The sequence below is a fragment of the Haliotis cracherodii genome, unplaced genomic scaffold (assembly GCF_022045235.1).
Source record: "Haliotis cracherodii isolate W230 unplaced genomic scaffold, xgHalCrac1.p SCAF_35, whole genome shotgun sequence".
NCBI classification, from domain to species: Eukaryota; Metazoa; Mollusca; class Gastropoda; order Lepetellida; family Haliotidae; genus Haliotis; species Haliotis cracherodii.
In genome coordinates, this window is record NW_027266292.1 from 1,818,191 (window position 1) to 1,837,143 (window position 18,953).

Consider the following 18,953-nt stretch of genomic DNA (forward strand, 5'->3'; position numbering starts at 1 on the left):
TTTAACATGGTTACGCTAAAGACTAGTTAGGGGCGGTCGGGTAGCCTAGTGGTTAAAGCGTTCGCTCGTCACGCCGAAGACCCGGGTTTGATTCCCGACATGGGTACAATGTGTGTCCCCCACCGTGATATTGCTGGAATATTGCTAAAAGCGGCGTAAAACCATACTCACTCACTCACTCACTAAAGACTAGTTAACCTTTGTTCTTAATTTTGATCACGGTATTGATGACATCGTCTATCATTCAGGCACAAGCAATCTAACAGGACAGTAAAAATGACTAGTGGTGAATGAAGGTCACTGTTGTTAATGATGTCTAGAGACCGCCTCCATGGTCTCGTGGTAGAGCGTCCGCCCGGAGAGCGGAAGGTCCGGGGTTCGATCCCCAGCCGCATCATACCAAAAGACGTTAAAAGATGGTACTTGTTGTTACCGTGTCTGGTGCTCGGCATTAAGGAGCTAAAACAAGGACTGGTCGACTCGGAGTCAGTATACTGTGTCTGAGTGGGGTATTCATGTTAAACTGCGGCATTGTATCTCAGTGTGCTAGCACTATAAATCGGCATCAGTCCGGACTAGTACAAGCAGCCACACAAACACACACATGTACATGCACGTCGCTCTAGAAGTGCAATAATCTTGGATGCGACGTTAAACCCCATTTCACCTTACCTCACCTAATGATGTCTAGTGAGGCTGACAGAGAAGTGAAGAGAGAAACTCATGCAACTCATTCATTATAGCCTGCAGCAGCTCAATAAAACTGTCAGGTTTGCCACAAATTATGTTTGGTTTGATAATGATGATAATAGTTAAATTATTTAATCATGTTCATCATTGTTCGATGTTTGAAATTAATTTTGAAAGTCAGTGGGATCTTGTCATTGCCTTGATGCTAAATGTAAAAGCATTCAAAATTAATGAGGGTTCTCAGGTCCTTGAAGTTTGTTACTTTAATATTTAAATCAACGCCCCCCTAAATTATTTGACTTTTAACAATAGGGACATGACAGGGACTAATTTAATTTCATGCTTAATTACGAACACTGGAAATGACAAGACCCCTTGGCCTAATTTCAAATGTTGTTCAAGATTCAGGGGTCCCAAGATTTAGATGCTTTAGACACACACACACCCCCCCATGAAGATCTGGGGTAGAATAAGTCTTAAGCAACTGATGCTTGCCGTAAAAGGCAACTATGCTTGACGTATGAGGCGAGAAACGGGATCGGGTGGATCGGGTGGTCATGCTCACTGACTTGGTTGATGCATGTCATCATCCGAACTGTGTGGATTGATGCTCATGGATCAATCACTGGATTGTCTGGTCCAGACTCGATTATTTTACACCTGGAATATTGCTGGGTTTGGTGTTAAAAAACAAACAAACAAACAAACAAAAGATGCTTTAGCAGCAAACTTAGAACCCCTCTTAATTTCAAACTGATTTTGCTGCTGTCATGACTGGAATGAACAAGATTTCAGACCTGTGGGTCAAGTAACCCATCAATCTGTGTGCAGAGTTGCGTCCCTTGGGCACGCCAGAATCCTATGATTGTAGGCTCGAATCCCGGTTCGCCCCGATAATGTTTCTAGGTATGTCAGCACCATACCCGTGCTCGTGGGTTTCACCGAAGTGGTAAACGTGTGAGACCTGCATCACTTGGGGCTTTCCTCCCACATTAAGCTGACACACCATGATATAACTGCAATTATAAAGATGGAATATTGCTGAGTGCGTCTTTAAGCAAGGACCCACAAATGCACGAGTTTATCTACTGAGAGGAAGTGCTTCATGAATGTGACTTCCTTTCAAAAGTTGATAAGCATGATGTTCCATGTTTGTTTCCGTGGCATTGACCTGGAGTAGAAACTTACAGTTTTAGTCCTCTAGTCCTTATGATGAAAACATATAAGTGGTAAACGTCTGAGACCTGCATCACTTCAGGCTATCCTCCCACATTAAGATGACATACCGTGATATAACTGGAATAGTGTTAAAAGTGGCGTTAAACCCAACTCACTCACTGACATAAAAGGGCACATTTAACTTGTCCTTATACCTTAACCATTGGGCAGTTTGGCAAAGATGACTAGTGCAGCATATTGACTAATAATGTGATGGGCACCCATATAATATGAGATGTCTCAAGATTGTGCAATTGTTGACCAGAAATAGTTTTAAAGGTTTGTTTGTGGATGTTATGGTAAACTACATTTTGATCCAGATTGTTCAACAAATATTCTGGTCCAAAAGATAAGTACCAGTAAAAGGTCAAGTGATTTTGGAAATGGTTGAGAGACTGGCAAGTGGAAAATATGAAAGGCAGTCTCCATGAGATTGTGCAAATTGGATGATATGTGATTGTCAATTTTTGTGGGAACAGTGGTCTTGTTGGGGCAGGGCTTAATTGACATAATGAGCATCGATCCACGCATTTGGGATATGATGACATGCATCAACCAAGTCAGCGAGCCTGACCACCTGATCCTGTTAGTCGCCTCTTTAAGACAAGCATGGGTTGCTGAAGACCTATTCTACCCCGAATCTTCTGGAGTCTGTTTGCTATTTGAAACATTTGTTTAGGTCTAAGTATAAAGATGATAAGAACAACAGCGTTATCCCCGCGCAGCTGATCGCTGTGCACAGCAGGTGCAGTGAGATGGGGACAGTGAGTGTGGCAGAGAGTTTATGTCGATCGTTGTAAAGGATGAATGATTTAAGTACCTATGCAGAGAACACAATGCGTAAAACAGTCCCGAGGTAAGACAATCATTGTCATTCTGTGGAGGAAAGATAGTTGGCTTTCAGAATCCTTTCGGCCTTGATACAGTTTCTGACATATTTACTCTTCTCAGTCGGAGGAGGCAAAATGGCAAAGAGTGTTTGCTTTGTACATTTGTACCGTTTGATATTTAGACAATGGGGGTTGAAATATCATCACACTTCTGTAGAGTAATTAGGACGGTATTGCGAGAATGTAACAATTTATATCCAGTGCAGCTCTTTCTTACACTCTGTGCATATTTAGCAATTTATTTTATTTGATAGTGTTGTACAAATATCACCTACAGTCCTTTGTGTTGAGTCCTTAACCCATGCTTGCAGTAGAAGGCGACTTTGCTTGTTGTAAGAGGCGACTAACAGGATCAGGTGGTCAGGCTCACTGACTTGGTTGATGCATGTCCTCAATCCCAATTGCATGGATCGATGCTCATGATGTCAATCACTGGATTGTCTGGTCCAGAATCAGTTAGACCGCCATCATATAGCTGGAATATTGCTGTGTGCGGCGTAAACAACAAACCAACCAACCAACTTTGCATTGAAAGTGAAATAGTGCAGAGTAACTACGAAGTGAATAGTAAAAACTAATATTGTTGAAACAGTGATGATAATCAAGACTTGGGTAGGCTGTAAAAATACGACTAGATATATCAGCCCTACTTCTAATATTGCTTATTACAGTGAGTTTATACAGGACCAGATTTCAAGTACCTTTTGTATCTTATGCTTGTCGTAAGAGGCGACTATGCTTGTCGTAAGAGGCGACTAACGGGATTGGGTGGTCGGGGGACTCGTTGACTTGGTTGATGCATGTCATCAAATCTCAATTGTGTGATTGATGCTCATGATATTAATCACTTGATGGTCTGGTCCAGGCTCGATTATTTACAGATCACCGTCATATAGCCTGAATATTGCTGAGTGCGGCGTCAAACAACAAACCAAGCTTGTGTATCTGTGAGTGGCTGCTTGTACCAGTCTGGACTTACGCCAGTTTTAGAGTGCCAGTTTAAGAGTGCTAGGCCACTGACATAGTATGCCACAGTTCAACACTGATACGCCTCTCCAGATGCTGTGTACACTAGACAAAGGAGATGGTTCTGTTAAACATGATTGAGGTGATGTAACTTGAATAATCTGACTGTGGCATTAAACAACATTCACGCACTCATTGCTAACTTTTCATTTTACAGTTTTTTTTTATTGAACATGTTGTTGCTGTACATTGAGAAAAGAGTAAATGACAGCTTGACCAGTACTAGTTGAAATATCAAAAATAATGTTTTCATTTCCAATATGTTTGTTAGAAAGTAGTACTGAGCATGCTGAGTGAGCTCCCATTGGGATTCCTGGAATGTTGTCATTTTGTGTTGAAATCTGTAGTTAAATGTGATTTTTTTCTGCCCCATTGTTATAGATTTCACAGGATTGTTGTTTTGTAAGGTATAATGTTTTCTTTTGAAATATGAATGTTCTGTTTTCCTGCATCTGCATCGATCCACACAATTGGGATCGATGACATGCATCAACTAAGTCAGGGAGCCTGACCGCCTGATCCCGTTAGTCGCCTCTTACGACAAGCATAGTTCTTGGTAATTTGTATTTTATAGAAATATTGAGAACCTGTCCAGGGCCCCATTCCTCAAAGCCATCTTTGCGCTAAGGTGATCGTAAGTCCCATACTTTAACATAGGCTTACGATCATCGTAGTGCTAAGATCGCTTTGAGGAACGGGGCCAAGGGCCAACTTGCAAAAAAGCGATCATAGCGGTAAGATTATTGTATATCCTATACTTTAACATAGGCTTACAATAGTCTCAGCGTTAAAATCGCTTTGTGCAAGTGGGCCCTGGTATTAAATGAAATTTAATAAATGGTAAAATTAGGTTACCAAGTTTCATCCGGTTCTGAGTGTTTTAATGTTGCATTTCTCCATGAATTGAACAAATGAGAGAACGTGTCCCATGTCTGATGCCAGTCTGATGTTGATTGGTGTTTTAAGAACAATGTTTCAAACTTTCAAATGATTTTTAGAAAATCCTCTTCAAATTTTGAAAAAAGAATATACCCCTGCCCAGTTATATGTTTCCAAATGTTCTCTCATGTTTTTGGTCAGAATGAACAGGAATCAAATATTTTTTATTCTCAAGTCCTAATGGCGGCGTTTGGGTAGCCAAGTGGTTGAAGCGTTCGCTCTTCACGCCGAAGATCTGGGTTCGATTCCCGACATGGGTACAATGTGTGAAGCCTGTTTCTGGTGTCCCCCGCCATGATATTGCTGGAATATTGCTAAAAGCGGCGTAAAACCATACTCACCTTGTCCTAATCTTTCTTCAATAAAACCTACTTTAGAGATTCTTGTATTTTGGAGTCGAGGAATCAAAAGAAGTTTAAGAACACCCAATTCATATTACAACCGTATACATGGTATAGTTCATATTGTATAGTTCATATATGTATGTATAGGAATATAAAAGAATATGGTGTTATTAATGTCTTTTTGATACTGGTATGTGACAAGCAATCTTGATAAATCTGTTTCAAACAGTCCTACTTTCTTGCATCAAAAAGGAGCCTCAGTTTAAATTATTTGCGTCCGTTCACAATATGTATGGATAAAAGGCAAACACAGTTTGTGTCTGGTAAAACGCTGCTCGAAACAGTCCCACTATACTTGTCACTCCTCGTCAAAGTGTGTTTTCGCAGTTAGAATACTTTGCCGGTGCAGTGCCTGCCTTATGAATGATTTATCGTGTCGTCAGTTCTGACATTGATTATACCGACAAGTCAAACAATGCCTCTTCTGCTAATGGGTATCTGCCATTCTGTCGTTCATTACAAATAGAAGAAAGCCTGTTAATACACGTCTGTCAGACTGGATCAGCCGAACTGCTGCTCTGTGACCTTGCCTTGTGACCTTGCCAAGAGGATGTGTGTGTCCTTGTGGTTGTGGGATGGTGTGTCAATATTTTGGTTCTTAGGATTATGTGTTGATGTTTGGGATAGCAATGGGAGAGTATTGGACACTCGCCCACTGGGCATAAGCTGCTGTTGCTAGAAACAAGCAGAGCCCCTCATTGCAGTGTCATTCTGTTTGTTAAATATTTTGTAACAATTTCTGGCAATGAATGTCATTGATGTTTTTTGTATTACGCCAAGCTCAGCAATATTCCAGCTTATGATGGCGATCTGTGTAAATAATCGAGTCTAGACCAGACAGTCCTGTGATTGGAATCATGCTCATCTATCCATGCAATTGGGTCGATGACATGCATCAAGCAAATCAGCGAGCCTGACCATCCGATCCCGTTAGTCGCCGCTTATGACAAGCATAGTTGCCTTTTACGGCAAGCATTGGTTGTTGAAGACCTATTTTACCCCGGATCTTCACGGGTATACGAAGGAAGTATCAATCACAGGATTATCTTGTCCAGATTAGTAGATCGGGTGGTCTGGTTTGGCGATGAGATTGATGCATGTTTCAATCACAGGATTATCTTGTCCAGATTCAGAAGATCTGGTGGTCTGGTTTGGCAACTAGGTTGATGCATGTGTCAATCACAGGATTATCTTGTCCTGATTCGATTATTTACAGACTGCTATCATATACCTTGAATATTGCTGAGTGCGACATTAAACAACAAACAATGCAGATTTCGGAGAATGCGTGGCACAAACCGTTGTACTCAGTAACCTGACCACAAGTTTAAATCTCGTATTTGCCCTGATTATGTTTCTAGATTTGTCTGCACCATACCCGTGCTGTTGGGTTTCACCAAAGTGGTAAACGTCTTGAGTTTGGCATCCTTCAACATCAAACTGACGCTGTAATGTAACTGAAATTCTGTTCAAAGTGGTGTTAAAAACAAAACTCACGCACTCAATGCAGATGTGGGTCCTGACTCACCGGTCTCTGTAGATGCTCTGAGTAATGGCCGGGAAATGGAACATCTTGAAGTAGTTTGTTGTGCAATTCCTCTCAAGCAGGAGAGCACCTTTCTGGAACCCTGGTGCATCTCAGCAGATATAAACAGAAATTAATCCCACTTTTATTTTTGTGTGACTTCAAGACATTCTTAATTTGTGATGTTTTTTGCAATCCCTAAAGTTGAATTGAATAAACTGATGATGTCACTATTTTCTTTGGCATTCTTAAAGTATTATAAATTCTATAAATTATAGAAAATACCATTGCTTTGTTATTTATTGTTGACGTTACCATCTTGATACAACTATCCATTGTAAACATCCCCACCTAAACATGACCTAAACATGAGTTGCTTGTGGCTCGTGATGTGTTGCAGCCGTTACTCTTCGATCTCTGTATTTGTTGTTTCATGCAATACTCAGCAATATTCCAGCTCTATGATGGTGATCTGTAAATAATCAAGACTGGACCAGCCAATCTAGTGATTGACATCATGAGCATCGATCCACGCAATTTGGATACAATCACATGCAATCAACCAAGTCAGAGACCTTGACTACCCGATCAATTAAGTCGCCTCTTATGACAAGCATTGTTTGCTGGAGATCTTTTCTAACCCAGAATCACACTGAGGATATGACTGATTGAGGAAATTTGTCATCTGATCCAGATTATAAAATAATGTGTGATTTATGGTGCTGTTAGATCGTAATCTTGGAAGTCAATTCTCATGACCTTAATCTTGGTATGAGCAGTCGCAGACGTAACGTGTACGCGTGACGGCTCTGTCGTCTCTTGTACGCGAGATGGTGCGGTCCACAGTACTCAGTGAAGCGCTTGATACTAATTAATTCAATCACCGTGGCTGTGCTGTCACCCGCGACCTCTGCGAAAGTAATTAAAGCGCTATGTAAAATCAGCCACTGCCGAGAGGGACCACAACAATCCACCCAATGTCGTGACTGGCGGGTCGCGTGTGCATCGGGGCATCCGCCTTCCTATTTTCACATACACTATTTTCGAACAGTTAAAACATGTCAACATGTCATTCTGGACTGGATACACTTGAAAGTGTACACGTCGAAGCTAGCGACCAGTTATCGCCATTTTTCATGTTATTTCTGGAATATTCCGTGTATACTCTGACCTCGTGGTACCGCGGCATTCATCGTATCGCGGCATTTGTGATTTCCGGTCGCTCACGCGGGACACGCCTTTTAGCGGGTGTCTGTTAATGACAATCAGTAACCAGGATGAGTAAACAAATTGTACATAGAGACATTTCCCATAGTTGTAGATATATGTCTCAGGAATATTTGTAGAATTGTCTTTACACTGATGAAAAATCCCATTCAGTCAGCAACATGTGGGATTAACCCCAGTTTAAACTATTTTCCGGTTATTTTGTTCCAGAAATAAAGTTATTGAATTGAAAAGTATTTTATGTCTAGAAAATATAAACTAAAATTCAGATGGAGCCCGGATCAATGCTTCATTCCAAGAACTGAGGCATTCTAGACTTGAGTTGCATTCTTTTTCAGTTTATTCTCTGTTGTCTGCTGATGGAAGCCTCGTTGAGTGTGACCTTGAGATTAGAAAGTCATCGACACACTTTTGGCATGAGTAGAGCTTGCGATTCCTCAGAAATAGTGCTGAGGATGCTGAGAAAGTCAAACCATCCACTCATGGAAAAAGTCTAAAGCAGCCAGGCTTTAGATGTTAAATGTTCTCCCGAATCAAAACTTGCAGACAACTGGTCACAAGAACAACCATTCTGTAAATAGTTACCATGGTTACTGTCCCATAAGTCCTGATCAGAACCCAAAAAATCCAACATTTTTTCAGTAAGCAACCCACCCAACACGCAGAACACAGTCGTCCAACATACCAGCTTAATTTGTTCCTCAATCTCCCATCTCACACAGATCTTGTGGCCCTATGTGTAATGTAATCCCCAAGAGACAACAGTGAGCACTCTCAAATTATCTTGTGACATCAGACCCATGGAAACGCTATGCTGTCGCAAGAGGCAAATAAATGGATCGGGTGGGCAGACTTGGTGTCCTATTAGTGCAAGGACTAATGCCCATCGGAAAACGGGGCAAGGTCAGACTCGCTGACTTGGTTGATGCATGTCATCGATCTCAATTGCGTGAGGGGGCACGGGTGGCCCAGTCGTCTAAGGCGCCGCTATTCTCTGTGCAGTGTTGTGTCCCTTGGGCACGCCAGAAACCTATGATTGTGAGTTCGAATCCCGATTCGTCCCGATTATGTTTCTAGGTTTGTCAGCACCGTACCCGTGCTCGTGGGTTTTCACCGAAGTGGTAAACGTGTGAGACCTGCATCACTCAGGGCTTTCCTCCCACATTAAGCTGACAAGCTGCGATATAACTGGAATACTGTTAAAAGCGGCGTTAAACCCAACTCACTCACTCACTCACTCACAGTCCAGTTCCAGTCAAATGACACCCGATTTTCATCAGAAAGAAACTGACTAAAACATACTGAAGTGACCTGTCTGCCTGAGCGCAGCTTGGTTCGAATCACCATGGTTGTGAAATTACACCACCTATATGATCAGATACAACATAATGAATTATTATTGTTTTCATTTAATGTTTCAAATATGCTACATTTCCTCATTCAATTATTCTTGTCAAATTGAACTATAATATTTCAACAAATTTGATGTATTTATTAAATGGGAAACACTTTGTGGTGGAAATGTTAGATAGAATTCTCCATGTGATTTTATAATATGGGAAATATCAATGTCCTGTTAATCGGCAGTTTAATTAAAACTTGGTTGTTATGTCCCATATTATACGGTACTTGTGATTTATCCTCTACTTAAATGTGTAGCTACCCAATCCATTTAGTTTCCTATTACAACACAAATATATTGCTGGTGACCTATATACTTATTCAGCATCCCCACAAGGCAACCGATCCATTTAGTTGCCTGTTACAACTCAAATATATTGCTGGTGACCTATGTACTTATCCAGCATCCCCACAAGGCAACCGATCCATTTAGTTGCCTATTACAACACAAATATATTGCTGGTGACCTATGTACTTATCCAGCATCCCCACAAGGCAACCGATCCATTTAGTTGCCTATTACAACTCAAATATATTGCTGGTGACCTATGTACTTATCCAGCATCCCCACAAGGCAACCGATCCATTTAGTTGCCTATTACAACACAAATATATTGCTGGTGACCTATGTACTTATCCAGCATCCCCACAAGGCAACCGATCCATTTAGTTGCCTATTACAACACAAATATATTGCTGGTGACCTATGTACTTATCCAGCATCCCCACAAGGCAACCGATCCATTTAGTTGCCTATTACAACTCAAATATATTGCTGGTGACCTATGTACTTATTCAGCATCCCCACAAGGCAACCGATCCATTTAGTTGCCTATTACAACACAAATATATTGCTGGTGACCTATGTACTTATCCAGCATCCCCACAAGGCAACCGATCCATTTAGTTGCCTATTACAACACAAATATATTGCTGGTGACCTATGTACTTATTCAGCATCCCCACAAGGCCACCGATCCATTTAGTTGCCTATTACAACACAAATATATTGCTGGTGACCTATGTACTTATCCAGCATCCCCACAAGGCAACCGATCCATTTAGTTGCCTATTACAACTCAAATATATTGCTGGTGACCTATGTACTTATCCAGCATCCCCACAAGGCAACCGATCCATTTAGTTGCCTATTACAACACAAATATATTGCTGGTGACCTATGTACTTATCCAGCATCCCCACAAGGCAACCGATCCATTTAGTTGCCTATTACAACACAAATATATTGCTGGTGACCTATGTACTTATTCAGCATCCCCACAAGGCCACCGATCCATTTAGTTGCCTATTACAACACAAATATATTGCTGGTGACCTATGTACTTATCCAGCATCCCCACAAGGCAACCGATCCATTTAGTTGCCGATTACAACACAAATATATTGCTGGTGAGCCACTCTCACACTGTTGATCTATGTTGATCTATGTTTATCTCCGTTCCTCGGTATACTGTCTGACTCAGTTATGTTTACAGATGTCATATGTAATGTTAGATGTAATGTTAGATGTAATGTTAGATGTCATAAGGTTATTGATCCAGTGTAAGTTTTATTTATCAGTGTACTTTCAGTTGTGGTCATGTGAATTATGTTTTAGTCTGTTTTCAGTCGTACAAATGGGTATCTCTCATACCGTCACATCTAGTCGCACGTTTAAGAGGAAGCCAGAAGCTGGAATGTAAACATTAAACTTGTTTCCGTCCAGTTGCGCACGCACCTCCCTATGACATGTCACAAATCTCGAAGAATAAGCCATCAAGCATCCGGAGGCATCATATATTGCTGTTTGTTTGTTTGTTGTTTAACGCCTCACTCAGCAATCTTCCAGCTATATGACGGCGGTCTGTAAAATAATCGAGTCTGGACCAGACAATCCAGTGATTGACATCATGAGCATTGAACCCAAACTGTTTAGTCTTTGTCACCAAAGTGAACCTAATTTTTGTTTTCGTCGACATAGCAGGCTAATTGAACCTTAATGGAAATTTGTAAACTTCACACATTTTTATTGCCATGATATAGAAATAAGTTTGGTGTTCAACCAAATTCCTCATTCATGGAAAACACTCGTACTTGCAGTTTATTAAACCATACTAAATAAGGAAAGTACTCGAGTCCAGGAGGTAACTTAACCATTGAGCTTTATCTTGGGCTTCTGTTTAAATACTGTTTCTTACTCTGTATTGCTGTGAGCACGTGAGAGATCGTTGTGCTCTTCAAGAGCGTAATGATTGTGTGGGTTGTAGCTGGGGTGAACCTTATCAGGTGTTGTGACATGGGTTGATATGTGTGACATCAACACGTGTCGATAGCAGGGATTTTACCTGATTTTACCTGATTTTACCTGATTTTATCTGCATTAGGTAGGACGTTGTTATGACTGGTATTTCATTTCCAAGTTTGAGAAATATTCAAAACATATCGGATGAAAATTGGTCAATGTACTAGCAATTGAAATGATCTGAAAACAATGTAGGTCAAACTGAAATCATGTAAACATCAAACATGCAAACATGCAAACATCAAACATGTAGCATGAATGCAAGGTCGCTTAGCAATAACTGAAATAAATATGGAATAGATTAATGAAGGAATTAAATAATGATCTGTATAATGAAGAAGTAAACTGTAAAACATAGAGAAAAAATAATCTACATTTTTTTATTGAATCAAAATCAACTTTCTTTAACATGTTTAACCAATATCAATTCTTAAGCAAATCCATACGTGTGAAAAAGCTGTCTCCACCTGAACAGTCTCATGAGATTTTTATTTTAAAAATAAACTGACATGACTGTCAATTTTTTCCTTCACCATTGGAACATAAATAATACCTATGCGCTGATGACAAGCAAACAATGAAATGAATTTCAACGGTTGGGTCTAACAAACAGTCTTGAATATACCAACACACAAATTCTGTGTAGACTCCATGTTAGAATTGGTCCCCAGCAACCTATCCTGTTGGTATCAAATGACTTCATGAATGAGCGGGGTCAGGCTTGGAGACATGGTTGATGGCGTGTGTCATTGTACCCGATAGCTTGGGTCAGGCAGTTATTTTCAGCCTGTCTTAATTCAGCTTGAATATTGAGTGCCCATGCACAAAGACACATGCATGCATTTTTTGTTTCATGGATAAACCAGGCTTATATCTTTGTGTTCCTATAAGTTGTCCTTATTTCAAACATGCTGCTATTTGTTGTCTTTAATTAGGCAAATATGTTTACCATGGGGAATGTCATGGGGGATATCATTACATGTACACTATTTGTGGAAGATACTGCCATCACAACAAGGTGACCCAGTGGCTGCATTGCTCACTTTTCAAGTCTACTATGTCTACCTAGACATATCTCTGTGAATATCCAGGTTAAAATTGTTTTTCAGAACCCATTCTTGTCGTAAGACGCGACTGATGGAATCAGGTGGTAGTTGCAGGTCATCGTATCCCAATTGCATAGATCAATGTTCATGATATCAATCACTGGTTTTCCTTGTCAGACTCATTATTTACAGACTGCCGTCATATAGCTGGAATATTTCTGAGTGTGGCGTTAAACAACAAACACACAAACAACACAACGAGGTGACCTAGTTGCCATCTTGTTCACTTTGCAAGTCTACTTTGACATACTGTGGAGATTGCTGTATTGGTGTAACATTGTACCCATGTTAGCATCATCTGTGGTATATATGTACATATGAACTGATTCTAAATTTCTGTTTTCAGGTGATACAACATCAGACGGTGAAGTACGAGATGATACCATTGTCACCTCTGTCCAAACACAGATTAAGTGAGTTGTCCTTCTTATCAGCCGTTGACCTCAACCCAATATGCCAAATTGTTCTCCTAGATGTATGTCATTGTGTTGAGGAAGGGCAATCACAAGCCCGTATAGCCTGTCTCCAGTCTGTAAACCATTATAATTATTTTCCCTTGCGTCCAGCCCTAACTGTAGTATAATGATATAGCTCGAAATGAAGCAACTTTTGATTTGTTCTGAATCTCTCATCTCTGTCAGGCTCCATTTCAATGTAGCTGTAGTTCCTTGTTTCTATAAAAATTTATATCATTTCAGAGACTAATATTAGTCATTAGCCAGCGCGACATGTTGTCTTGCATGTCCTGTAGATATTCTGGGGCAGACCATGCTGTACAGAGTTGTGTCCCTTAGTTGTGCCAAGCTCCAATGCAATATTTGAAGTTAAGGAGAGCTGGGATGGGTAACTCGGGTACTCGGTTCTTGTGGGTACTGAGTAGGACCTGGGTACCCACAGTACTACCTGGACCTGTGGTTAGTCACGTGATATATTGTTTAATAACAAAAATGATCTCAAACTCCATGGTAACACTACTAGTCACTAATGTTCGCATTTCTTTCTGACTATGCACCCTTCCTTCTCACGTTTATGTGTTTGAATGAAGATAAAACTTCAGTCAACTTCAGTCTATTCATGACCAGATCAATTTATTATGTATCTAAACACATTTTGCCGGGGCTATGGTCAAACTATTCCCAATCGGACATTTTGGAACCTGTCTCTTGAGACCTACAGAGGGTACCTTGGTTGGGTCGGGTAATAGGGGGATGGGTACCCGGGTAGTAAATTTGGACTCGTTCCAGCCCTAAAGTTTAGTATATTGAAATCAGGGGGTCCTTGTCATTCCCCTCTTGTAAAAATTCAAAAGTTGAAATATGTTTATGTGACCATGCTGTGCTGAGTTGGGACCTTGTCTTTACCCCAGTGATAAAAGTTAAAAGATTCAGAGAATCACAGAATTCAAAAGCAAACCTGAAGGACCTCAGAACCCCATACATTTTGAACACTCGTAGCTCCTTGTCTGTGAAAGAAACAGGTGCTAGTCCGTGTCTTAAACGTTTGAATGGTTTAGGAATGTTTGAATTTAGATCCAGGGATTCTTGTCTTTACCTGTGTTAAAATTAAGTAAGAAATCAATTGAAAAAAAGTTTGAGGGGGTCCCAAGATTCAAATGCCTCAAGGATCCCAGCCCCCCTTTATTGTTAACACTTGGGGTGGTCGGGTAGCCTAGTTGTTAAAGCGTTCACTCGTCACGCCGAAGACCTTGGTTTGATTCCTGACATGGGTACAATGTGTGAAGCCCATTTGTGGTGTCCCCCCGCTGTGATATTGCTGGAATATTGCTAAAAGCGGCGTAAAACCAAACTCACTCACTCACTCACTCACTCACTCACTGTTGTTAACACTGCTTTACATTGTGTTACTATGATTACCCTAATGTTAAAAGTTAAGGTAGTCACACGATTCCACTCCAAGAGCAAACATCCAAGATCTTCCTTAATGTGGCTCTACAGGCCTAACACAGTCTGATGTATACTGGGAGTGGGTTAGGCCAGTGGTTAAGGTGTTGGCTTGTCACACTGAAGACTCGGGTTTAATTCCGGACACGGATACTATTCTTGAAGCCTGTGTTTGGTTTCCCCTAGCTGGAACATTGTTGGAAGTCGCATAAATTTAAGCATACTGTTATTGGTGTATTTCTTAGCTTTTGATTGTTTTGAGATGTTGTCATAGGAACTGTGAAGATTTTCTGCAAATTCAAGTTGAAATAAATATGATTCTGTACGACCTCGGAAAATCTATTTTGATTTGCCAGTCAGAGGTTTCACACTATCAAGCTCTGATTTGGCAACTGCATCACCAGTATTTAGGAATAAGTCCCTCCTTTTGCTGTCAATGTTAGACAGCCTTTTGAAATGAAATGAAACATAAAATTGCAGGTTACAAGATGCAGAGTTGCGGTTCCTGCAATAGTGAAAGTATGTATGGCAATTCAATATGTGCGGAAATATGAACTATTTAACAAATTTTAGGGTCAGCACAGAAATTCTTGTGTCTCCTCTGTCATATGGCTGGAATATTGCTGAGAGAGGTGTTAAAATCTACGACTGGTTGTGTTGTGGTGTTATGTGTGATTATTTATGTGTTGAGTGATATTAGGTGTGATGTGCGATGTTTCAGATGTGTTGAGCCATGTTTCAGGTGTATTGAGCCATGTTTCAGGTGTGTTGAGCCATGTTTCAGGTGTGTTGAGCCATGTTTCAGGTGTGTTGAGCCATGTTTCAGGTGTGTTGAGCCATGTTTCAGGGTGTGTTGAGGCATGTTTCATGTGTGTTGAGCAATGTTTCAGGTTTGTTGTGCCATGTTTCAGGTGTGTTGTGCCATGTTTCAGGTGCGATGTGTGATGTTTCAGATGTGCATTAGGTGTGTTGTGCTATGTTTCGGGTTTGTTGTGTGATGTTTCAGGTTTGTTGTGTGATGTTTCAGGTGTGTTGTGCCCTGATTCAGGTGTTTTTTTTGTCATGTTTCAGGTGTGTTGAGCCGTGTTTCATGTTTGTTGTGTCATGTTTCAGGTATGTTAAAAAGGAAGGTTTTAGTGTTGGATCTTGATGAAACACTTATACATTCACATCACGACGGTGTTCTACGACAGACGGTGAAACCTGGGACACCTCCAGACTTTGTTCTAAAAGTGAGTATACTCCACACATTTTAGATATACTTGTATGTATTATTATGTTGTTATGTTGATGCGTGTATGTCTTGCAGCCATTTTGCTGGTCATACAGAAGACCCGGGTTCAATTCCGCACATGGTGTGGAGCCCTTTTCAGGATATCATTTAGGCCTGGTGATAGTTAAATAATAAATCCAAATATCAAAAAACATTTAAATTTGGAACTTATTTCTTGTTACCTCCAAGCAAAAAAAATCTGTTTGTTTGTTTGTTTGTTTATTTGTTGTTTAAAGCCGCACACAGCAATATTTCAGCTATATAACGGCGGTGTGTAAATAATCAAGCCTGGACCAGACAATCCAGTGATTGACAACATGAGCATCGATCCACGCAATTGGGATCGATGACACGGATCAACCAAGTCAGCGAGCCTGACCACCTGATCCCGTTAGTCGCCTCTTACAGCAAGCATAGTTGCCTTTTACGGCAAGCATGGGTTGCTGGAGACCTGTTTTACCCCGGATCTTCACGGGCCAAGCAAAGATCTGAGGACATCCCATTACGGGTCACGTCAGAATGACCTTTCAGCTGACCAATCTGAACGTTGCTTTCCAGATTGGTAATTTGCAGTCCAAATTTGTTTTCTAATCATGCAACCTAGAAATGGTTAACATTTACGACCTGTAAGACTGATGCTGTCCAAATCATCATCTATCTCTAGCTTCATGGGGATGAACATTTGAACGGAATAGACATTCCATTCCAGAATCTTCCCTTCAGTTTTCAAAATTTGAATTGAAGTTTTCAAAGCATGGGCTGGAATGGAAGTTGCCAGTTTGAAACTAGAGCTGTTTAGTGCGAGAAGCTAATGTCGACTTGTTGTTGGTCGATTCATTGGTTAATCAAAGTTTGTGAAAGGTTGTTCTGATGTGACCTGTAATGGGATGTCCTCAGTTCTTTGTTTCATGGTAGTGAGCGCTAAGATTGGAATTTAATGAGATTGGTAGGAATTGTGTTTTGAGCTGAGGTGCTTCTGCAGATAGATAGATATTAGTATCTACATCTCTTGTGTGGATAATATCACATTTATGTCATCTTGTTTTCAGGTTACGATAGACCGACATCCAGTCAGATTCTTCGTGCATAAAAGGCCACATGTTGATTATTTTTTGGAAGTTGTAAGTATATTTAATTATTCTCCTATTCCTTTTGGAAAACACTACACTACATGATATTGGAACATGCTTTATGTTAGTTCAAACTATTTTCTTAGATCTTGGTTTTAATCGACCACCCAGTGATCTAGTGGATAGATCATCTGCCGGGAGAGCGGAAGGTTGGTGGTTCAGTCTCCTGGCTGCTTCATTCCAAAAGCGGGCGGTCGGGTAGCCTTGTGGTTAAAGCGTTCGCTCGTCACGCTGAAGACCTGGGTTCGATTCCCGACATGGGTACAATGTGTGAAGCCAATTTCTGGTGTACCCTGTCGTGATATTGCTGGAATATTGCTTAAAGAGGCGTAAAACCATACTCACTCAATCATTCCAAAAGAATTTTAAAAATTATAGTTCTTGAAGGGATAAAACAAGGACTGGTCTGCTCGAAGTCAGTTTAATGTGTCTGAGTGGGGTATGTTAAACTGCAGCATGGTATCTTGGTGGGCTAGCACTATAAAACAGCATTAGTCTGGACTGGTACAAGCACTGTCAAGCAGCCACACAAATGTGCATCCAAATTGCTATTGAAATGCAATAATCTTGAACATGTTGAAAACAACGTAAAAAATCATTTCACCTCACCTCTTGGTTTATTCAACAATTGAGGGCGAAGCTAAATGTGATAACGTGATTTTGAGCACTGGCTTCATTTTTTGGCCCATAAGGGTCATGAATTGTTTATTCATATTGGAGATTTTCCATGCACTGATTATAATAACAGCTTTAAAGGTGGAATAAACATGAATATAGCAGAGCATATTTATTCGATGTCAGAAAGTGTTGTTTGATCTGTTTTTCTAAGTGTTTCCGGTGATGAACTTATTGGTGATGGAAACACAAGACAAACTTGTCAACGACTGCCATATGTTTTGAACTTCATTACTTGCACAGGATTGTGATTTTAGGATTAAAGCATAAATGTATTTCACACAGTCAAATACAATGGCCGTGATGGCAGCCATATTGAAAATGTCACTCTGGCCCATTGATGGATTAAAGCCAGTATTTTATTAATTAATTATTTTGTAGCTTTTATAATGGATTCAGATCATTTAGAAAGAGCGAGATGTAAGAGGCAGTTGTCAGATTTGTTGAATTGGTTAATTTTTGTCATCATATTCCAATTGTCATGATAGTGTGGGACTATCTCTGAATATCAATCACTGATTTGTCTGGTCAGTGGTCACAAGATTGATTATTTAAAGGCCTTTGTCGTTTTGCTGCAATATTGCTGAGTCTGGCTTGAGCTAACAAGCAAAGATGAAGTTCTCTCTCTCTCTGATGCAGCATTGATCATTGTTTCAAAAATTGCTGATGTGGCAGTATGATGCTTGTGTTTCAGGTCAGCCAGTGGTACGACCTTGTGGTCTTCACAGCCAGTATGGAGATTTACGGTGCGGCAGTCGCCGACAAGCTCGACAATAACAGGGGGGTTTTACGTAGGAGATACTATAGACAAGTGAGTACATTGCTACCTCTCGCATGAAGACCTGGCAATAGGTCATGTCAAATGATCTTTGTCGAATAAAAAGTTCATTTCTTTACCATGTTTACGACCTTGATTATGAAAATTCATTCTTTACAAAAGGAAACCAACACAGAAAACAAATAGTCCTTCTTGGATATAGTAGACATAGTGGTAAACAAAATATCCACAATATTTTAAGTGTGGCCTTTTATGTTTTCCATTTGGAACTTCCCATGTATGTTCAATTTCGAGAACAGTAATCAGAATTTCTGTCTTTCTGTTTGGGGATATGAAACACTAAGATGCCTGTATTGTGTATTGTTCTTCATTGTTTAATGTGCTTCAGATTCTGATTAAGAAGCTTCTGAACTAAATTATGATTTGGATTCATCTGATCATTGGAGAATGAAGAACAACTAGTTCATT

The 18,953-nt window shown here is 40.3% G+C and overlaps 1 protein-coding gene across 1 annotated transcript in view; it reads left to right on the plus strand.

Moving 5' to 3' along the window:
• Positions 1 to 18,953, plus strand: part of LOC139477759 (CTD nuclear envelope phosphatase 1-like) — a 37,205-nt gene that overhangs the window by 12,245 nt on the left and 6,007 nt on the right. The window contains exons 2-5 of the mRNA XM_071260168.1: positions 13,075 to 13,141; positions 15,743 to 15,861; positions 16,952 to 17,023; positions 18,402 to 18,518. Coding sequence (XP_071116269.1) covers positions 13,075 to 13,141; positions 15,743 to 15,861; positions 16,952 to 17,023; positions 18,402 to 18,518 — 375 coding nt within the window. The remainder of the gene's footprint in view (positions 1 to 13,074; positions 13,142 to 15,742; positions 15,862 to 16,951; positions 17,024 to 18,401; positions 18,519 to 18,953) is intronic.